Source organism: Brassica napus, chromosome C5 (assembly GCF_020379485.1).
Source record: "Brassica napus cultivar Da-Ae chromosome C5, Da-Ae, whole genome shotgun sequence".
NCBI lineage: Eukaryota > Viridiplantae > Streptophyta > Magnoliopsida > Brassicales > Brassicaceae > Brassica > Brassica napus.
Genome location: NC_063448.1, coordinates 10,168,222 through 10,191,487, shown reverse-complemented (window position 1 = coordinate 10,191,487; position 23,266 = coordinate 10,168,222). Strand labels below are relative to the sequence as shown.

Genomic DNA, 23,266 nt, shown 5'->3' with positions numbered 1-23,266 from the left:
GATAGGTGCAACTTTAGCATCATATGGAAATTGCTACTAGTAAAGAGACGTCTCGGTTTTTATGGCCAGCATAGATGCGCAAGCCTTGTGTGCTTCTTTCGTTCATGCTTACAGTCCTACCGGTGGTGTTTTGTTTATGTTCTACATGGGTCCTTCTCATCACAAGCAGGAAGAAGTTCACATGAGGGTTCCAACTACAAAGACACAACAATTATTTGTTGGAGTGACCTTGCTTGCATATCAAGCGAGTCCTTGTTTGGGCCCGTGTCTGGTGCAGCAAGAGATTGTCTTTATTTTGTTGTTTTCTCTTTTGGATGTTCGTTGGTGGACCTTTTCCATTTGATGAATCAGACGAGGTTTCATGTGTGCTGTTGCTTTTTCTCCAATTCACGTGTCACCAATGGGTTATTGTTGGATCCTAGTCATCATGGACAAGGTTCTTTGCTACTGTGACTTTTCGGTGGACAGATGGGCTCACACTTTCAGCAACATATTGAATATGATCGTGGGTGGTTTAGTTTTGGAACATTCCATGAGAGGTGTGGAACTGCAGCTGGTGCAAGTCAAGAAAAGCATTCGAGTGGCCTATCATGTTCAACGTTTCCTGTTTCCTCGTGCTGGTAGTGCACATATGGACGTTGTGGAGTCAGATTTCACAAGAGATACTGTGCAGGTCATAGAATTCGCAGGTTCTTTTTCTCAGGTTCATGATCAACTACTTGACCATCTGAAGGTTTCGTACGCTAAACACAAGGCTGCAACTGGTTGGCATCGACAGGATTTACAGTTTTATGTGGGTGCTTACGTATGGGCCGTTTTAACAAAGGAATGTTTTGTTTCGGCTCCTTATAATCATTTAAAGGTGGGGAAGATAGGACCACTGCAGATTCTTGAGAAGATCAATGCAGACGATCGTCTTGCGTTGCCCCGCATGTGCATATTGACGTTTTTAACGTCAAACATTTGTTCAAACTTGAGCCAGATGATGCGTTACTGTCTGGATTCGTGGACGAATCTCTCAAACGGGAAGGGACCTGATGCAGCGTAGCATCCTATTTCTATTTGGATTTGGTTTTATAGTTTCGTTTTTTATTCTTGTTTTAGATAAATATTAGTATTCTTAATATTTAGAAAGATAATGATTAAAGACTTTAGGATAAAAGGTTTGATCCTAATCCTAAAGGACTTAGGTATTTTCTTATAAGTATAAATAGTGAGCTCTTGATTTGTAAGAGTCACAACTTTGATTATTGATTTATAAAACTTAGAGCTTTGTGTTAAACAACTTTTGATTTCTTATTTCTGGGCATTCTTTAAGAATTCAACAGATCTTAAGAAGGCTAAGATAACGGGCATTCTCAGAATTCAACGTTAACTTTGTATTATCGGTTACTACGGTTACTTCCGCTCTGTCAGTAACTAAAGCGCGTGTTAGCAATCACGTAACACTTTAGTCTTGTAAAAGCGCATGCTAATGACTGTTGCCTTAAAATGTTAAGAAATCTCCACATAATTCAACCATCCACTTTTGTATATCTTATGTAGATATATACTTTAACGATTTTGACTGTCGCTTCTGAGGTTGGTTTAGCATCTCAGCTGTTACGTTGGACCAGGCAGTTTCTTAGCCATGGATTGTTTTTTTTTTTTGTTGAAAAAAATGCTTTTTTAGGCTATGGATTGTTTGAGGCAAGTCCTTTGGTTCTTAGCAATTCCATTGTTTTGATTCTACTTACATTAACGACAACCTACGCTATTAGACAATCTAGTCCAAGCTTTTCTCGTGGTTCCTTTCTCTTGTGTTCTATTCCGAAAAGGCTAATGTGGAATTTGTGTGAATGAATTGAATTACAGGTTCTTCAATCGGTTTTCAGGTATGAACCATATCCCGGTTTCAAGCTTGCGTGAATTCCAAGGTATAAAGTGGCATAAAGGAATGCAGAAAAGAAGCAGACCAAAAAAAAAAAGGGAAATTTGGGAAAAGGGAACAACTAAACTATGCTATTGTCCCCTTAGTACAAAATCAAATTTTGTCACTTTTGGACTTTCACTACCCTTCAAAGTTATAAAAATTAATATCAATTAATTTACAATGCAAAACAATTAAGAAAAATCTAAAACCTGAAGTAGTCAAACATGTGCATCTATGAAAAATATTTTTGGATTAAAAAGATATTTGGAATGGTAAATTGAAAAATAGGCTAAAGGTGTTAGTATATAAGATCTACCATCTACGGCGATTCAGAATATGCATTCTAACTGAAACACAATGATCTACATACCGAAGAATGCACATTAGACCGGAAACCTTAAGATCTAAGATGGCAGAATACAAAATCTATATTTTCTTCTATGTTCTGCCTTTCTGGTAGATCATAAGTAATAATAAACGTTCTTATATCTTCTATGGAAGTATATACATTCTTCTCACTTCTCATATATCTACAATATCTGTATTCTATATCTACCACATTATCTTTATTCTACCATACGTAGAATGTACTTTCTACTAGATTTTAAACAAAATCCGAAAATCTAGGAAAAAACGGTTAGAAAATATTCCCTAAATCTATTAAATCTTTTTTATTTCCTTTTTTAAATCTTCTTCCCTAAATTTTTCTTTCTTCGTTGCCAACCACGATTTGGACCAAAAAAACGTGGAGCTTCTTCTCTTTTTCATAGTTTCTCCAAACTTTTGTCAATCTAACGTGAGAATATGCACATCTATGCCTATTCTGGTTTTTGGAGATCGTCCAAAACAAAAGGGTGGAAGTTTCTTGTTGATGAAGAAACAGGAGGTAGATTACTTACTTTGGACACAAGCAAAACCTTTGACAACCTAAGAGTTATGGTTTGTGAGGACTTTGGAACCGATCTAAACTTTGTCAATATCGAGCTGAGTTACTTACCTTCCGATTTGGTGATTGGCCTCGACTCACCACCTATTTTCATCACCAATGATCGACAACTGCAAAATTTTCTTACATATGTGAAGACCAAAGCTTCAACAAGGTTATGTGTGTGTATTCGATCTAAGGTCGGATTTAACTTGAATGAAGAGCCTGCTGAGTTGCCTAACAGAGAGGAAGTGGGTATGTCGGGTGAAGTTTCAGATGATATTGATGGTGAAGCCGAGCTTGAAGAAGAAGATGCGAAGATAGATGAAAGTGATGATGAAAACAAGTGTGAGAAAGATATGATCAACGGAAAGTATGTCCGTTTTTCTCTGGTTGATGTTTTGAAGAAGGGTCAACATTTTACTAGCAAAGCAGCTCTGCAGGCAACAATGGAAATATGCGCAATGAAACATAATTTCGACTAAAAGGTTGGCAAAACGGATAGAAGAGTTTGGTACGTTCGTTGTGCGGATGATGATTGTCGCTGGCGTGTTCGCGCAGAGGGATTAACAGGTTCTTCATATTTTATCATCAAAAAGTATGTACCTGATCATTCATGTTCTCCATCATCAAGGAACCACTCTGTTCGGACCGCTTCATCAAAAACAGTTGGTACTCTCATTAAGCATAAGTACGAAACTGTCAAGGAAGGGCCGAAACCTAATGATATCATCCAGTTTATGCGTAATGATCATGGAGTTGAGATATCCTACTCTTTAGCTTGGGAGGCACGTGAGTATGTAGTAAATGTTGTGAGAGGCATTCCGGAGAAGGGTTATGAAAAAGTTCCCAAATACTTGCACATAATGAAGGAAGCTAATCCAGGATCACACACATTTTACGAAACTGATAGCAATGGGAGATTCAGATTCCTCTTCATCTCATATGGTCAGTCTATTCGCGGTTTTTATGCTGCCATTCGGAAAGTTATTGTTGTGGATGGGACTTTCTTGAAGAGCAAATACAAAGGAGTGTTACTGGTTGCTACTGCTTTGGATGGAAACTCGAACCTATATCCTATTGCATTTGGAGTTGTCGACTCAGAGAATGACCGCTCGTGGGAATGGTTTATGAGACAACTTAATGTTGTCATTGCTGATGATCAGGGTTTAGCTTTTGTGTCTGACCGGAATACTTCACTTGCTAAAGCTATTGCAAAAGTGTATCCGCATACTCATCACAGAATTTGCATTCACCACTTGCTGAACAATGTTGTTACATATTTCAAGGGTAAAGGAGTCGCTGGTTTGGTTGCAAAGGCTTCTAAAGCTTACCGAGTTGCTGATTTTAAGAAGCAATTCACTGCTTTTTTCTCAATTAGTCCTGCAATTGGAACCTATCTAATACAAGCTGATGTGAGAAAGTGGGCTCGTTGTCAATTTCCGGGTTACAGGTACGATGTTAGGACCAATAACCCTGCTGAATCAATAAATTCTGCTTTGCGTTCGCCAAGAGAGTTTCCAGTTATACCTTTGTTGGACAGCATAAGGGAAATGATGACTCGATGGTTTTTCAAACGTAGAACTTTAAGTTCTAAGCATAAACATCCACTGACCGTTGCTGTAGAGAAGAAGATTGATCGAAGGATTGAGAAGGGTAAGACGTTTCAGGTTTTCCCAGTTAGCGATGACAGGTTTTTGGTTCGAGGTGACACTTTTGAATGTATGGTCGACTTGGTCAGACGCACATGTTCATGTGGGAAATTCGATCTGATGAAAATCCCATGCAGACACGCCATAAAAGCAGCTTTCAGCGTAGGCATACAAGCATACACACTCACTGACAACATGTACACCACTGCTTCATGGAGATCGATTTATGAGGAAAGCATAAATCCTATTGGTGTCCCGGAAGATGCATGGATTGTCCCATCTCACGTTCAGCAAGCGAAAGTCCTTCCTCCAGAAACTAGAAGAGCTGCAGGTCGGAGAAAGAAACGTAGGTACGAGACAGTTGAAGACAAGATCCGCTCGTCACAAGGAACTCAAACCTCTAAACGTCGTAAATGCAGTCGATGTGGTATTGAAGGTCACAACCGGTCGACCTGTGATAGAGCAATATAGGATACAAGCCATTCGGTCTATGCAAGTTACTTTTCAGAGTTTTTTCTAAAATTATCTTTGTTGCATGTCAAACTCTGTTTTTTCAGGACCAACTCTGTTTTATGTTTTGTGGATGTTTCCAGTGTTTACTTCGTTTTATGCAAGTTTTAAGTCTAACGTTAAGATTTGATCCATAAATTGACAACACATCCGAATACCAAATTGATTTGATCTTTGACAAAGTAGATAAATCCAGAAAGCAATTACAAGATCAATCAAATTTAGAACAGAGACATAAAATAGAGAGAATGGATCCAATTAGTCCTACATCTCCCGACTTCTTGTGCTCGATAACTGCTTTCTCCACTGTCTTTTTCAAGGAACTTCTCAAATCTTCAATTTCTTCGGCCATTCTCGATTGTTGCTCTTGCATCCTTTGTATCTCATCAAACAGAGCCTCGTCGACCCACTTAAAAAGATGTTGTTCTTTCTTTCTCTGAATTGAAACACAAAAAGGTCAATTGGAACATAGAAGAATTAAAAGTCATAATTTAAGGGAATTACCTTCAAACCAATCTCACATCGGAAGAATCTTCTGTATGGGTTCTCCTCCGTTTTTGAAACATAAGTGACAATCCCCTTCCCACACCAGAATCTGGAAGGAATCCCTACATTGTTAGTCATGATCGGTTTTTGAGAAGGAGAGAAAGACGGAGAAGAGAAATAAACGATGAAATAAGTAGGGTTTCTGGTCATTGGTGTTATGTAAATTTATGTTTAGGGCAAACGACTACTGTTAATCGGGGTTTAGGGATTCCTTCCAAATCTTAAAAGTCAATACAAATCTTATGACTATCACAATACATACAAGTTAGGGTATCGTTAGGTTAGATCGTGTATGGCTCCCTGTTTAGATTCATTTAGGGTATCGTTAGGGGTTCATATGTTGTATGGCTTACTTTAGATTCACTTTATTTAATTTTGTAATCAGCCACTAATGTCAATAGTTTCAATTAGTCCAGTGGTTTATGTTGTAGGTACAATTACCGTAGGTGAAGTTTTCGATGCCCTCCATCTCCATTTTGTTCCTACGATAGACTTTAATAAGAGAGTCAAATAAGACCATTTACATTTATTTCTTGCCGTTAATATCAATATTTTCAAGAAGTCCAGTGGTTTATGTTGGACTTATAAAAACCCAAGTGAAGTGTTCGATGCCCCTCATCTCCATTTTTATTTTTAAAAATTTTGTTTGCTACAATAGCCTTTAATAAGAGAGTCAAATAAGACCATTTAGATTCAGATCATGTATGCCTTTGTTTGTTTTCGTGTATGAAATCCAATGCTAAATAAGAGACTCAAATCAAATGATAAATAATAGATTCAAATTCCTCATAAGAGATGCAAACCAATGCTAGTTACTAGTCATATAAGAGTAACTAAAAACGTCAATAACAACCTGCTTGGTAAACAAGACAGTGAAAATAGCATTATACAATCTCAACCGTAGGAGAAGTTGTAGCCTTCGGAGGAACAAACATTCCCATTCTCGAAATAAGCTCAGGATCATTAGCAGCTTCCCATAGGTCATAAGCAATCTTGTGGCGAGCTTCACGAATGTTGTCATCATTCACCAACGTTAAGTCCATGCCTAGAAGATGTGCTTCAATGTGCTTCAACGCATATACTCCACAATCGCTGCTAGTCTTCTTTAGGAAGAAGGGCATTGGAGCGTAAGTGACATCATAGGGCTTTACGGTAAATCCCCTCTTCTCTGAAGACTGCACGGCTTTAACAATTCTTGGGATGAGATAGGCAAATAGCTCCAAGTCCTTGTTGTGTTTCAGTCCCGCACAGTCAAAAACCTCTATGGAACGAGTAACAAAGTTAACACACATAGAGATCCAGTGGTTACCGTGTACAAGAAGAGGCACATACATACAATTGGCATCAAGATCCCACACTGATCTTGTTCGTCCGTGTGAAGGAAGTTCACCAATTCCGTATTGGTAGAGTAGTCCTTCTACCCTGAATTTTTTTCTGTCTTTCTTGAACTCTATGTAAGAATTCTTCATTTGATTACTGAATATGCAGCTCTTGAAAGCTACTTTGGATGGATTCCATCGTCGCAAAGAAGTCCTCTCGCGAAATAAGAAGAGCATAGCATCAATTTCCTTAAAAATGTGATACAAACAGAGTGAGTTGGCGTGTTGCTAAAGAAGAAGAACAGTAAGTAGGCGTGCAATGTAATCTATAACTTACTTGATTTTGCAGCCACACTGCAGGTCCCATAACACGTTCTGCTAACTCAGTTGTGTACATAGAAGGTCCAATTTTAAGGTGCCTGCGATGCAACATATAATTAAAAATTTGTTGAATTTAGAACATAGAGGGAAGGCATAGACTTACTGTTTGGTAGTTGAGAACCAATGAATCAGTTTGGCCCATGAATCCTCAGGGACAAACACTAATGCGTAGTCGTCGTCGTTCACCCGGTCCTCAGGTAATTCCATATCTTTGAGAGTGGGTGTTCTCCAATCTCCAGGCTTCAAGGATGATAATGGAGTAACCCATTTAGGTGATTCTTCATCACTCGTTTTTTGTGAGGGATCGAAACCTTTAACATGTGATACTTGAGAAAGGTTCCCCATGGCGTCTTGTAAATACTCTTGTGTGCTCATTTCTTCTTTTTTCGATGAAGGTTCCCCATGGGTAGATGATTGTGACAAATTCTTCAAAAAATCCATCATATCATCAGTTTCGGTTTCAATCTCCTGTTAATAAAACCAAACTTAACATTATTAGCCAAAACAGTCATCAACATAGTCATAACAATGACATTACAAAAGAGTCAAGAGAAAATTACAACAAAAAGACAGTCCGACATATTACAAAGCTTCATTTTATGGTTACCTTTCTTCCTTGCCGAGGGCTACGACGAACCGTAGGAGGAACCACACTCTCCTCAACCTTGCCTTTGCCTTTTTCCTTTGTTGCTGCAGGACACAGACTCTGTGATGATTTCCCCATTGTTGCTGAAGGACAAAGAATCTCAGATGCGCTGTCTTTTCCCATTGTATCAGAAGGACCCGGAATCTGTGACACCGCTTGCTTGAGCTCAGCCATCTCTTTCTGGACGTTCTCAAAACGCTCTTGGATGTCATTCTGCACCACCTCCTTGAAAGAGTTGAAAGCAGAGGTGAACAAACCTTCAATGAAAGTCTTCATTCCACTGGAGATACCACTGTTATGTTCAGCCGCCCGTTGACAAAGCAATTCTTTCTTTCGAGCCTCCGCACCAGGATCATTTAGCTTACGCTTGCCCCTTCTTGCAACACCAGCCGGTTCCTCTACATGTGTATCTGTGACATCTTCGACTTCAACATTCTCTCCATCCTTTTCTGAATCAGAAAGCTCCAAAGTTGGAGGCAAAGCCTCGACTTCCCATACGAATTCCGTCCAATCCTGTTTGGCATTGAGAAGAGTAACAATACGACCAACTCGTTCATCTTTCTTCTCATCTTCCCTATAGAACTCAGTGCTAACAACCACATCATTGTTCCCAGTAGCAGATATAAATGGGAACAGCTCTCCCTGACAAAAACAAAGTCAAACAATAAAGTTACTCTTTGTTTGTTAACTGAACCGAATATAATTTTTAAAAACTTATTACCTTATTAAAGTGGGACTCTAGGCTGCTGATATCTGCATAGGAAACTTTCCCACTTCCTTTCCAATTCCTACATCTCACTTTGGTCATGTTTTTTTTTTATCTTTTTACCCACCATACTACCAATGTCTGGGATTGCCTCCATAACCCATATCTGAAACGCATAGGAGAATCCATCCAACACGTAACTGTTCTTCAGATGCAAATCTCTCCTTGCTTTGAGTATTGATGCAAGCAGCTCGTCATACGCGTGAAGACCCCACAGATACATCCTCATCTTCTCAAAATCCATCACCAAACGGATGTATTCATGAGGGATGAACACTCTTGAATCCTTAGCTATGAGGAATCCATGTATGACACACAGATACACTAGCCTAACCCTGTCCACATACGTCCACTTGTTGCATTCGTGAAGAAGCTTCGTCCTTATCATGAATAAGTTGACCTTTCTATTTTTCCTCAGCACATTGCTCCAGAACCCCTTATCATCCTTCCAATCATTGAAGTTTATGTCAGGTTCATCTTTGAACTTCAATCCTGTCACAGCATGAAATTCTTGTGCAGAAAACCTAAGAGGCCTCTTTGCAAATAGAAACCACAGCTCGTGAAGCTTCGAAACCTTGAGCTGCTTGCATATGAAGCTGTTAATGATCTTCCCTGAGTAGATGAGCTTGTTCTCTATGATTGCCAAAAGCGGACCGAAGACAGGATCTTTCAAAACTTCGTCATACTCAATGTTGAGAACACCCTTCACTTCCTCCAGAATTGTACGTCTACACGTGTTGTTAATCTTATCAATTTGCGTCTCAGATCCTTCTTCAAGTATGCGTTGTGGAAACTCGTATGCCATTCCTATAAAACATAAAAGCAATAACTTCAACTCCTTAGTAATGCCTTAAGGAAATCAAACTATAACTCGCAATCAAACTAGTAAACACTTTATATTGCCATGTAACTCACAATCAACTCAACCGCAAACTACAATGAAAACCATCAACATGAATTAATTTGTTTTTAAACAATTCAATCTCTTCCTAGTACATAACGAACAAAAAATAAATTTCAAACAATAAACTTGAATCAATTTGATTTCTACTCCATTCAAACTTTTAGTAAGATATGAACATCAACTAAATAAAAAAAAAAGAAAAGGGGATCTCAAAACCTTACCTTCAATTTTAAGGAAAGAGAAACCGAGATGAAAATCGAACAACGTCAATCTCTTCGTCCGTAGAACAACGTAAATCTTTTCCTAGTGCATGCAAATAATGAAATTAAGATCAACACATCAAGAAAACATAAAGGGGATTTCGAACCCTAACCTCAAAGATTTTGGTACCGAGATGAAGTAAGAGGAAGAGAAGAACAACGTGAAGCTAATCGTCCTTTATCAGCGACAAGAAGCTTCTCCCGAGCTTGAACAACTTCAATTGTAGCCGGCGGAGATTGCAAAGTAATCCTACTCTGTCGTGTTTATAGAGGAGAGAAGAAAGAAGGAGGACGAAGGAGAGATGTGACGATGAGTTCAAAGTCTACGACGAACTAAGACGGCCGGAGAAGATGGTGTCGATAACGAAACCTAATCGCCGCCTCTTCGTTAGAGAGAAAACAAAACCTGAGTCAACGACATGTATAAATTTTTTACTCTGTATCTGTTTTTTTTTTACTTCTTACTTATTTTCTGAGTAAATTACATGACTTTTTTAATATATGTATTTCAAATTTAATAGAAAGGACAAAACGGGATTAGCATTATTGTTTATACTATAGAGACAAAGATTTTGGTTTTAATTCTAAGGGGACAAAGTAGTTGTTGTTTGGTTCTCTTTTTCCAAATTTCTGAAAAAAATAAGCTCACATAAGCTTTGGACTATTTAAGGAAAGAACCTAAACAACACATTGTAATATTTCTTCTTTAGTATTAACCCCATGGGGCCCATATGTACTAATAAGACCACCACGAGCAATAGTTTAAAAGGGCGCAAGTTAGTAAATCACAAGGGAAATCCTTTTTTGTCGAAGCTGGTGACTGGTGAGCAAATATCCACAGAGGGTTCTTCCATCTTTATTTTTACTTTTAGTAAAATGTTAAAATTTATTATAGCAAGATTTAGTTTTTGACAGGGATACATAGGAACAAATAGCGAAAAGGCAAGATATTAAATTAAACAAAACTTCTAAATAACAAAAAGACTTACACAAAAGCATAGCAAGACCAGAAAAGACCGGACTTAAGCGGAGCAGTGACGGACCGAAGAAGAGAACATGAGCGGACTGAGCTCCCCGTTGCCGCAAGCCGCCAGAGAGAAAGGCGCCCCCAAACCTTGAAGCAACGAACGTACCTACAGCTTCCGAGAGCCCACTCATCAACGCCTCCTCAAAGAATCACATCTAGAAATTGTAAGGCCATCCAACATCGCCTCACCGGCAGCACAAGGAGTCCACCACCGGCGATGCCGTCGTTCGGAAAGTGAGAACACGAGATTTCTGCCTCCGCCACACCATCCGGTGACCGTTACACTCGTTTAACCTACTGCCCATATAGGCCAGCAAGACAGGCTGGGCACACCTCCTCTGGAGTGACGACCGTCAGACTGAAACTTGAAGATCGATTGCCAAACTCACGTCGAAGCCTTTCCATCGGACAAGACCGCTTTCAAAGAAGCCTAACCGCCACATAGAGAACAAGAGGACATAACAGGACGGTGAGGAGCGCCACATTGTCAATCCCACACCAGCTTTGAGGAAAGTCAAGAACTCCTTGCCACGCGCCGCTACAGGAGAGCACCACCAGATCAGAAGACGACCGACCAGCGGAAACTCACCACGCGCTACCACCGTAGACCACCGGAGGACCCAAAAAAGAGAAGAAAAAGCTTGAGATCTAAACCCACAAACTCCAATCTCGCCTGAAGAACCGTCACCACATATCCACGCACCACACTACACCAGAGACGGAACCACATAGATTAATCGACGACTCACGCGCCGCCTGCTCGAAGAGCCTCGGCTGAGGAAGGGGAAAAATGCTCCGAGCAGAAGATCCCTTACCAGACCGAAGACGAGACTAGCAGAGGAAATGGTCATCCTCTAACCCCACCGACACCGCCAAGCACGCTCCAAATCTGAGCTAGAACCGCCGGATTTGAAAATGGAGACCACCTCAACTGAACTCCACCCTTGCCGAAGAAGAGGGTACAGAGATGAACAAAGAGATGGAAGAGAGGAGTAGCGGAAGAAAAAAAACACAATCAGAGCTCCGGTGACTGCCTAAAGGGACACGGCGGTCGCCGGGAAAAAGGGAGCTTTTTTTATTAAATACCCAGAGAGAAGCGAGATGATATTTAGAGAGAGAAGCGACTGTGATATAATCCTACTATATTGTCAATATAAAAATGTTGTGGGTAAACTTTTTATAGTGATTAACTCCACCCCGAAAAGCTCCATATCCAGGAAATCCCAAAGGATTTATTTAAGAGGTATAGTACCACCGCGCCGACATAGTATCGAACATGCGACCTCTGCTAGTCGTCTGTGAGAATCTTAAGGCCCCCATGATATCTCGAAAAATTGTTGTGGGTAAACTTTTTATAGTGACTAACCCCGTCCTAAAAGGTCCCGTATCTAGGAAACACCGAAGAATTTATTTGGAGAGGTATAGTATACCACCGCGTTGATAGAGTATCGAATTTGTGACCTCTGGCAGTGGTCTGTGAGAATCTCAAGGAACCACTAGGCCACTTTAATATCTCTTCCATTTTATGTTTTCTTTTTACAGTTTCTCATTTCAGTAATTTCTACTAGACTTGGCACTTTGATTTTTTGAATATCAGTTCGGTTAATATATTTCAGATATTGGATAGTTTGGATAATGGGCCAGATGATTCATTTTACTATATGACATATTTTTGGTTTGGATTCGGTTTAGGTAGTTTCCAGTTTGTTATGATTTAGATAGTAAATTTATGAACCAAAGAATATCCAAAAGTATTTAGTACTATTTGGTTTCGGTTCAATTGTGTTGGATCATTCGGGTAATTCAGGTAATTATCAAATATTTCAGATAAATTATCGAATAATTGAGATAATCTAGATAAAAATATTGGATTATTTTGAATATTCGAATAAAAGTATCATGATACTTGCAGGTAATTCAAATATTTTTGGATATTTTTGGTGGACTTTTAAATTATATATATATGATTATGTTATATATATAATTATTATTTTTATAGATTCATGTATTTTTTGGTTTTCTATTCGGTTCTAATTTGATTTGTTTATTTTGAATATAGAAATATAAGAACCGTTCGGATATTTGAGGATTCAGATCCAATTCCAATTTTAGATATCTTGGTTCGGGTTCTGGCTCGGATCTTCGATTCCTTGTTTTAACAAAAATTCCTACACGGTATATCTTCACAATCCTCAAAGGCCAACTATAAACCTAGGGATGGGATTGGTCGATAACAAGAATCAACTCGCCATCTACGGTGTATACAACTTTTTGATGTCGGGACCACAAATAATTTCATCCGTTCGATGCAACAAAACTTGAGATTCGTATCCAGTTTGCTTGTGATTGTTCTCAACATATGTTTTTACATTAATTAATGAGCTTAGTTGATTAAACTAAAGATTCTCAATGTGTTCCAGCAGCAGCCAATGGAAATAATATTATAAAAAAAATTATAGATATGATCTGCTATTAGAAAAAGAAGTGCTACAGCTAAATGATGATGTGATACTAAAAATACAAATACGAAACACAAATTAATTTCTTTTTAATTCACTTCAAACTCTTTTCTATGTAGGAACCACACATTTTTAATTGTATTGTAGTTAGATGTAGTTAGAACATTGTAACACTCATACTTTCCAAAATAACTTAAATAAATAAAAAGTCTGAAATCTCCATTTATTACTATTCAAAAATCAAACTCCAAAATCGTAAATTTAATAAATAGTCATAAATTCAAATAACATAATAAATTTCGAAACTATCGATAAAAACATAAAATCCGCAAGTCTGAAAAAGACAGAAATAAAACTCCCAAAGCACCAGTCCGATAGCAATCACTCATGCTCGTCAGTCTCATCTGAAAGGGGAAGAAAGAGGGGTGAGTAACAGGTGAGTTACTCCGTGAGGTATGGGATGCTAAACACGCAAACCACTGACTTGAGTAATAGAACTCCCACTATGGAAGTTTAGCTCTAACATGAACACACACGACGCCTAGCGCATCACACAAACCAAAAATGCGATGATAGCATATAGCTAGTCCATACACTCCGCATCTCCTCATATGGATATATAATACGTAGCGTCGCTAGTACAGTCTGTCTATGTACCCCCGCCCTCTCAAGTAGCGTGCATGGTACAAACGTCTCTGCACCACACGCCCGCACAAGTAGCATCGCAAGTCCAGACGTCTCTAAACCCCTGCCCGCATAATCAAAGTAGCGTCGCTAGCCCAGACATCTATGAGCCCCTGCCCGCGCACATAGTCCCTACTCATAGCTATGTGTACATACATATATATACCACACCTCTTAACATCACGCAAGCAATCAACGGTTGAATCCTCTAGACCCCTAGTTTCAGATTACAGTGAATGAACTAACTAACAATCAAGACTCAATTGAAACACACAGATCATGATTCGAAATCTAAACTACGATAGAGAGAATTCTACACTGGTACGGGATTTACGGAATAGACCCTCACCTTTGCCACGGGTTCTGAAGAAACCTGAGGAAACGCCGAATGGACCTTGAAGGCTCTAACAAAGCAACTCCGGAGCTCTTTGAAATTTGATCAATATGATATTCTGGCAGAGCTGAACCATAGAGCAAAGAGATGAATAACTCAAGAACTGACCGTTAACGTTTAGATCCCTCCGGTCATAATGTAGTCATATATGTCCTCTATCTATAGACACCAAGTTTACTCCGATCGGACACTATTTTCTTAACCAAAGTAGCTTCATCTCCAGGCTGGTCGTAAATGCAAACTGCACCAACACCTCTCACGAAAACAAGCATAACTCTCAGAAAATAACTCGGAATAACGATCCGCTTGCAAGAGATGATAGATAAGAGAATTAAATACTTACTGACAAATTTACAGACTGAAAGATTTTGTTTCTGTTGACCGTTTCTCACTTACACCGAGACTGGTCGAAACTGTCTCTGCAACTCAACAGCTTTATTCTTCGCCAAGAAGAAACGTCAACAACTTTCTAACCGTACGTCGATTTGACGATCGGATAGATGATCTGAAAATGTGGAATCGAGAGATTTCCAATGATATCTCGCCCGTTCCCTGTTCCTTCTGTATCAACGGTAAAACGCTGATGAAGTTGACTGTTCGCGGATCCGATATGTAGATATCAGTCCCAAAGAAACAACTATAACTCTTAGATAAAAACTCCAAATGACGATCTGCTTTCTGATACACATATATCTATGAGTATAGAACATAACCTCAAAATTTAGCTTCGAAATACTCATATTTGATCGATCTTTTTTCGATTCCCCCAAAACGTGTGTGCAGAGCTCTACTCTCTCTTTTCGGATGGTAGGATGGCTTCTCTTTCATGGTGGCTATTTGTGGCTGTTCCGGTAGGGCTTTACCATCCCCAAAATTCTCTGTCAGAGGCCACCATGAAATCCCATCTTAAATAAGAAAACTTTAGGGTTTTCTGCAATGTAATTGAGTCTTACTGGGCTAAATTTTTCCGGGCCGAGATTTGGATCGTTACAATTCTTCCCCACTTATGAGGAATTCGTCCTCAAATTCAAATCCTGAGTTGGCTGTCCAATACCGTCCTAAAAAAAAAAAAAAACTTTGGATAGTCAATCCTCACCTGAATTTGATCTCACTTGGATCACGTCATGGAAGTCTGATACACTGCTGATAAAATAACTGCAATCAACTGCTCCAATTCGCTCCACCGGAGGATACAGTCCAATGTACCTCGGTTTTATTTGCTTCAGCTTATGAGTCTTAAGTCTTCCCTGAAATGTTATTATTTTCAGGTATACTAGATTGCCCATATGTAACTCCAAATCCTTACGACGCTTAGCTGCATAAATCCTCTGCCGTCATGGGCGTCCCAAAGCCAATCCTTGAGCATGTCCATATGCTATACCATCTCTTGAACCATTAATAGTTCTAACTCATGTCATTCCCTCACTTTGGTCCAACAAAGTTGTATACGACAAAACCTACCATAAATAGCCTCATACGGTGCCATCTCAATGCTCGAACGATAGTTGTCGATGTAGGCAAACTCTGCTAGATGTAATGCTTTCTGATCTTCCATTCCACTGTAAGACGTAATCCCTGAGCATGTCCTCTAAGTCTGAATAGTCCTCTTTGACTAACCATCTGTATGATGATAATAAGTTGTATTCTTGTGGAACTTTGTCCCAAGTTCCTTCTGAATGACTCCAAAAATACAGACGTGAACAACAAATTCCAATCCGATACAATGTTGACATCCATGAAACCTCCCAAACTCAATAATGTAGGTCTGCTCCAACTGATTAACTCTGACTGTCTTCTTAATTACTTAGGAAATGGGCTGACTTGGTAAGTCTATCAATGACTAGCCATGTGGCATCCTTTCCACATACGGTGATTTAAAATCCAATAACAATGTCCATAATCACCATGCTTCATTTCCACTCCGGCAAAAGCAAGCTCAAAAATAACATGATAGATAACTGATCCTCTGTCATAGTCATCTGACATGTCTGACACTGTGACGCAATGAAGCTACAACTCTCTTCATACTAGATCAATTATAGTTAACACTTCATATCTTTGTACCCCTTGGTGTTCCCGATGGGTAGAGAAATACAAGTGATGTATTTGCTGTAAGATCCCTTTTCTTAACATCTTATCGTCCAACACACAACTCGGTTTCAGTACAGGTACATCCCGCTCAACACTTATGATATCCAATACTATCGATCTCAATCTGCTTAACCAAAGCATCATCACTATCCTGAGCTCTGCGTATCCTCCATGATAAATTTGCATGCTCCAATGCTTCAAGACCAGCAGTCTCTCCCTCTGCGGTAACTGCACACAATCTGAGACTAGCAAGTGTCCCAGTCAGCTCCTGAACCTCCTTGGTTCCTGAAACATCGTTTATGCGTCTACTCAAGGCATATGCCACCTGATTGGCATTATCAGATGGTATGCAATATCCAAACTGTAGCCTACTATCAATCCAACTGCACTGTCTAAGTACAAGTTTTAAAGAATGAAGATAGATTTCAGACTCCAATGATCCCAGAGAATTTGAACTTCCTTCCTGTACAATTACAATCCCCAAACTATAACGCAGATACCACTGCAGCCACTACGAATCATGAATAGGGTAGTGGGTCTCGTGAGGCCTCAACTAATGCAATGTATATGGAATGACCTGATCCTCATGCAACAATACACAATCCGCAAATGCTCATCATGCTCCCTCTACTCCAAGAATAACTCAATCGGGTCGTCGATGAGTACAATCGCGCACTTGTCCAAGTGTTCGGGAAAGACATCATTCATAAGCTTCTCAAATGCTATCGGTGCATTCGTCGATCCAAAATGATATCACCAAAACTCATAATATCCATAACGTATACGGAAACCCACATTCCGTACATACTCCTCAACTATAGCAATCTGATGATGTCCTGATGCCAAGACAACCCTCGAGAACCATGAACCTCCATGCAGCTAATTCAACAACTCATCAATATGATGGTTACCATGTTCAAGTCTATGTAGTCGATACAAAGCCTGAAACTCTATCATTTTTTTCTTTACAAACAACACTGGTGCTCCCCACGGCGAATTACTCGGCCTGATAAATCTCTTGTCTAATGAATCTTCCATATGTTCTTTCAGCTCAGCCATCTCTGCTGGTGCTAATCGGTATAGAACTCGTGAAACCGGTGTTGTCCATGACTCTAACTCGATCGTAAGAACATCTCCTCTGGCTGGTGACGGCCCTTCCAAATGCCTCAAATACATCTCCATACTCTGAGATAACTAGAAGATCCTGCAACTCATGTTGACCATCGAAATGATCACCAAAATTCATTTACTCCCCATATCCAATAACTCCTCTGCATGTAGCATGTATGCAAATAAAATCTGCTCTGCTCCAGAAATATGAACTCTTGCCCTCAGACAATCCAACAGTACTCGATTTCGTGATAACCAGTCCATCCCAAGAATGATATCGCAAAACACAACTCTATCTCTGACGAGTCTCTGAACCAATCGGCCCTCCAAGCATAACTGGTACACCGCAATCAATATAAATAGCTCCCAGCGTTTCTATGTCAGCTGTCCGAGCTGACACATCTCTGAAATGATCAACACTGCCAAAAACTGGAAAACATACCAAGCGTAACTCCAATATCACACAACGCAAGCTGTCGCACCCAATCCAAAAGCGATCCCCACGAGTTTACAAAATAACCATGCCTCCAAGGCAGTAAATATACTCATATACACGAATAACACATGCCAACTCATGGCTCACATCTCATACCACATAATCTCCAATAACAAAAACTCGTGGAGCAATGGCTTGAAGTTTGGGTGGTGGCAACAACATCACATATCCACATGCGGACAATCTCCGAACACGACAAACGAAGCTGATACACACCTGAGCAATCTATCAAATTGTGACATCATCCATCTCTCGAACATCTAGCTGAAACCCTGTTAGCTAGAGAGTGGATGACGATGATAAACTCATCGTCAATAAAAAGACACTTGGTTTAGAAGTTACTGAACGGAAATGTGCTGTATTTTTCTTTCATTAAAACTCTCAAATCCCCAGATTCAAAAATATTTTAAAATCGATTAAACCGAATTACGACCGAGTCAAAACCACGTTCCAACAAATCGTCATCCCGGGTCAGAGCCGGGACGGAACCCCGCTCTGATACCAAATTGTAACACTCGTATTTTCCAAAATAACTTAAATACATAAAAAAGTCTGAAATCTCCATTTATTACTTCTCAAAAGTCAACTCCAAAGTCACAAATCCAATAAATAGCCATAAATCCAACTAACATAATAAATCCCGAAAATATCGAGAAAAGCATAAAAATCCGCAAGTCTGAAAAAGACAGAAATAAAACTCCCAAAGCACCAGCCCGATAACAATCACTCATGCTCGTCAGTCTCATCTGAAAGGGGAAGAAAGAGGGGTGAGTAACATGGGAGTTACTCCGTGAGGTATGAGATGCTAAACACGCAAACCACTGACTTGAGTAATAGAACTCCCACTATGGAAGTTTAGTTCTAGCATGAACACACACGACGCGTAGCGCATCACACAAACCAAACAATGCGATGATAGCATATAGCTAGTCCATACACCTCACATCTCCTCATATGGATATATAATACTTAGCGTCGCTAGTACAGTCTGTCTCTGTATCCCCACCCTCTCAAGTAGCGTCCATGGTAAAAAACGTCTCTGCACCACACGCCCACACAAGTAGCATCGCAAGTCCAGGCGTCTCTGAACCCCTGCCCGCACAATCAAAGTAGCGTAGCTAGCCCAGACATCTATGAGCCCCCGCCCGCGCACATAGTCCCTACTCATAGCTATGTGTACATACATATATATATCGCATCTCTTAACATCACGCAAACAATCAATGGTTGAATCCTCTAGACCCCTAGTTCCAGTTTACAGTGAATGAACTAACTAACAATCAAGACTCAATTCAAACAGACGGATCATGATTCAAAATCTAAACTATGATAGAGAGAATTCTACACTGGTACGGGATTTACGGAATAGACCCTCACCTTTGCCACGGGTTCTGAAGAAACCTGAGGAAACGCCGAATGGACCTTGACGGCTCTAACAAATCAACTCCGGAGCTCTCTGAAATAAGATCAATATGATATTCTGGCAGAGCTGAACCATAGAGCAAATAGATAAATAACTCAAGCACTGATCGTTAAATTTTAGATCCCTCCGGTCATAATGTAGTCCTATATGTCCTCTATCCATAGACACCAAGTTTACTCCGATCGGACACTATTTGCTTCACCAAAGTTGCTTCATCTCCAGGCTGGTCGTAAACGCAAACTGCACCAACACCTCTCACGAAAACAAGCATAACTCTCAGAAAATAACTCGGAATAACGATCCGCTTGCAGGAGATGATAGATAAGAGAATTAACTACTTACTGGCAAATTTCCAGACTGAAAGATTTTGTTTCTGTCGACCGTTTCTCACTTACACCAAGACTGGTCGGAACTGTCTCTGCAACTCAACAGCTTTATTCTTCGTCAAGAAGAAACGTCAATAACTTTCTAACCGTACGTCGATTTGACGATCGGATAGATGATCTGAAAATCTGGCATCGGGAGCTTTCCAATGATATCTCGCCCGTTCCCTGGTTCCTTCTGTATCAACAGTAAAACGCTGATGAAGTTGACTGTTCGCGCATCCGATCTGTAGATATCAGTCCCAAAGAAACAACCATAACTCTTAGATAAAAATTCCAAATGACGATCTGCTTTCTGATACACATAGATCTATGAGTGTAGAACATAACCTTAAAATTTAGCTTCGAAATACTCATATTTGATCGATCGTTCTTCTATTCCCCCAAAACGTGTCTGCAGAGCTCTACTCTCTCTTTTCGGATGGTAGGATGGCTTCTCTTTCACGGTGGCTATTTGTGGCTGTTCCGGTGACGTTCCGGCAGGGCTTTGCCATCCCCAAAAGTCTCTGTCAGAGGCCACCACGTAAAACTTTAGGGTTTTCTCCAATGTAATTGGGTCTTACTGGACTAAATTTTTTCGGGCTGAAATTTGGGTCGTTACAAAAATATTGTTGATTTTTTATATCCTATATAGATAATTTTTTAAAAAATGATATTAATTATGAATTTAATTGATCTAATTATATAGACATATATTAAAAGGTTATTTTAGCTAAAATATTATCATAATATATAACTAGACAACTATTAAATTTAACTTTTACATATATTATTATTATTATTATTTTTTTTGAACATGTACATATATTATTATTATTCTAATGTTATTTCACGTCATTCTTTTGTATAATTCATATTTTATATTATTCATAGTTTTTTGAAACTTATATTATTCATATTTTATATTGTGTGTTTTTCATATAACCATATTAAGACCGTGTCACTTTATATTTTACATTAATTTATTTATTGTTACAATTTAAGAAAGAGTGTACTCATCTTGTCTCATCGAAATGAAAGATGAAAGATATAATGCAACGACGTCTACAAATTTGGCATTATGATTGTAATCACGGGTAGAGTAAGAAACTTCTTTCGCATATGGGGCACAAAAAGTTTTCTTATACCAACTAAAGCTGTTCGAATTACAAACGAAAACTGAGATTCGATTATATATACAACATCATAAAGCCCTTTTTCAAAGAAAAAAAATTATATAAATAAATTTAATAAATTTAAAGTTCAAGAAAAAAACATCATATAAATAATGAATATACAATTTATACTTGTCTTTACTTTAATTTAATAACTGCATATAAGCATATTTGCTTTTGAAACTTTACTACGGTGATAATACTCTACTCAATTATTTTCTTCCTAATAACAACATACTCGAGTCAATTTATAAAATGATCAACAAATTAAAAAAAATGTATGCTTTCAATAATGTAACACAATAATTAAGTAGGCGCATACCTATCACATGACTAAATTAAAAACGTAGTTGATAGGGAGGTCCGTTTTCCACGTGGCTATATGACAACTTCGTTTTACATGTGGTCCTGACGACGTCAGTTTGGACCGCACTATGCCACGATGTTATGATATAGACATTTCAGCACATACAATAACGTCACGGAACTCACAGCGTTGCCTATATATCTTGATTTTCTTTGCCAATATTTCTTGATTTTAAACCGTCTGTGAGGGGTCGTGCTAATGTTATTTTTTTTATTGAAAGAACAATCATGCTAATGTTCATAAAAGCAAAGAGAATATAATGTATACTAGGTTGAATTAATGTTATATATTAAAATAATTTTTATATACACTACAAGAAAACAGCGATATTCTGACGGACATTCCGACGGAAAATGAAATCCTCGGAATATACCGAGGAATTTCCGAGGAAATTCCGAGGAAACACAAAATTGGGTTTCCTCGGAAAAAACCGATGAATTCCGAGGAAATATTATAGCCGTTGGAGAGCCGTTGGGGGATTTTACAAAATTCCGAGGAAATTCCGACGAACTAGTTTTGTCCGTCGGAATTCCGTCGGAATTTCCTCGGTATGTCGGCAGGATTAAAACTATAAATACAAGCACTCCTCTTCCTCTTCATTCACTTCATATCTTCATCCTCCCTCTTACTCTATTTACACACGAATTTGATTCATAAAAAATATGTCTTCTTCAAATTATTTTCGTTCTTGGATCGATCGACCTCATTTGGATCCGAACACGAGATTGCTTACGGAAGAATACCAACGAGGTATAACTGAATTCATGGGGTTAGTTCACCGACAACCGGAAGCAAAAACAGGTATGTTAAGATGTCCTTGCTCTAATTGTAAAAATAGAAAGGTTATTAAAGAGTGGGATGTTTGGACTCATCTATATTTGAGTGGGTTTACACGAAGTTACAAAATTTGGTATCATCATGGGGAAACTGATTATGAACATGGTAGTACTAGTGAACCTCAGCCAGCGGTTAGATTAGAAGAACCAATTAGAACGGATGTAGATTATGGTGTAGGTACTGAGCAGATGGTAAATGATCATTTTAGAGGGGAAGATTTACCCAATGCAGAAGCTAGGAGATTTTATGATATGTTGGATGCTGGAAAGCAACCATTGTACGAAGGTTGCAGAGATGGTCATTCAGCTTTATCATCTGCTACAAGATTGATGGGCATTAAAACAGATTATAATTTGGCTGAAGACTGTGTGGATGCGATTGCTGATTTTGTAAAAGGTATTCTACCCGAGGATAATGTAGCTCCTGGTTCATACTACGAGGTTCAGAAACTCGTAGCTGGTCTTGGTTTATCGTATCAGGTAATAGATGTATGCAGCGACAACTGCATGATTTATTGGAGGGTGGATGAACAGCGGGTTACATGCAAATTTTGTGGAAAGCCTCGTTATAAAGATACAATTGGAAGAGTTCCAGTGCCATATAAAAGGATGTGGTATTTACCTTTGACGGAAAGGTTGCAGAGGTTGTATCTGTCTGAACGCACAGCGCAACCAATGAGATGGCATGCGGAGCACTCAACAGATGGTGAGATCAGACATCCTTCAGATGCAAAAGCGTGGAAGCATTTCCAATCAAAGTATCCCGACTTTGCGTATGAGAGAAGAAATGTCTACCTTGGATTATGTACTGATGGTTTCAGTCCGTTTGGCAAGAGTGGAAGACAGTATTCTCTATGGCCCGTCATTCTTACACCATACAACCTCCCCCCAAACTTGTGCTTGCGACGAGAGTTTTTGTTTCTCTCGATTCTCGTTCCCGGACCAGAGCATCCTAAGAGATCACTTGATGTGTTTCTTCAGCCACTAATATATGAGTTGCAACAACTATGGGCTCAAGGTG

The 23,266-nt window shown here is 39.2% G+C and overlaps 3 protein-coding genes across 3 annotated transcripts; 1 reads left to right on the top strand and 2 right to left on the bottom strand.

Moving 5' to 3' along the window:
- Positions 1-2,716: 2,716 nt before the first annotated feature.
- Positions 2,717-4,960, top strand: LOC106448535. Its single transcript, XM_048757196.1, has 2 exons — positions 2,717-3,280; positions 3,326-4,960. Exons 1-2 carry the CDS (start codon positions 2,717-2,719, stop codon positions 4,958-4,960), a joined length of 2,199 nt encoding a protein of 732 aa, XP_048613153.1.
- A 250-nt stretch (positions 4,961-5,210) lies between these two features.
- LOC125587067 (uncharacterized protein At4g04775-like) lies at positions 5,211-5,695 on the bottom strand. Its single transcript, XM_048757195.1, has 2 exons — positions 5,504-5,695; positions 5,211-5,435 (listed from the first exon to the last, which is right to left on the bottom strand). The coding sequence occupies exons 1-2, from the start codon at positions 5,693-5,695 to the stop codon at positions 5,211-5,213; spliced, it is 417 nt and encodes a 138-aa protein (XP_048613152.1).
- Positions 5,696-6,429: 734 nt separating this feature from the next.
- LOC125587066 lies at positions 6,430-9,462 on the bottom strand. Its single transcript, XM_048757194.1, has 5 exons — positions 8,725-9,462; positions 7,853-8,533; positions 7,349-7,713; positions 7,202-7,283; positions 6,430-7,113 (listed from the first exon to the last, which is right to left on the bottom strand). Exons 1-5 carry the CDS (start codon positions 9,460-9,462, stop codon positions 6,430-6,432), a joined length of 2,550 nt encoding a protein of 849 aa, XP_048613151.1.
- Positions 9,463-23,266: the final 13,804 nt, after the last annotated feature.

Coding starts and splice junctions, on each gene's coding strand:
- LOC125587067 (XM_048757195.1), bottom strand. CDS start 5,695: ATGACCAGAAACCCTACTTATTTCATCGTTTATTTCTCTTCTCCGTCT. Junction 5,436..5,503: donor GATGTGAGATTGGTTTGAAG/GTAATTCCCTTA, acceptor GTTTCAATTCAG/AGAAAGAAAGAACAACATCT.
- LOC125587066 (XM_048757194.1), bottom strand. CDS start 9,462: ATGGCATACGAGTTTCCACAACGCATACTTGAAGAAGGATCTGAGACG. Junction 7,714..7,852: donor GCCCTCGGCAAGGAAGAAAG/GTAACCATAAAA, acceptor TTTTATTAACAG/GAGATTGAAACCGAAACTGA. Junction 7,114..7,201: donor CAGTGTGGCTGCAAAATCAA/GTAAGTTATAGA, acceptor CACATTTTTAAG/GAAATTGATGCTATGCTCTT.
- LOC106448535 (XM_048757196.1), top strand. CDS start 2,717: ATGCACATCTATGCCTATTCTGGTTTTTGGAGATCGTCCAAAACAAAA. Junction 3,281..3,325: donor CTAGCAAAGCAGCTCTGCAG/GCAACAATGGAA, acceptor TTCGACTAAAAG/GTTGGCAAAACGGATAGAAG.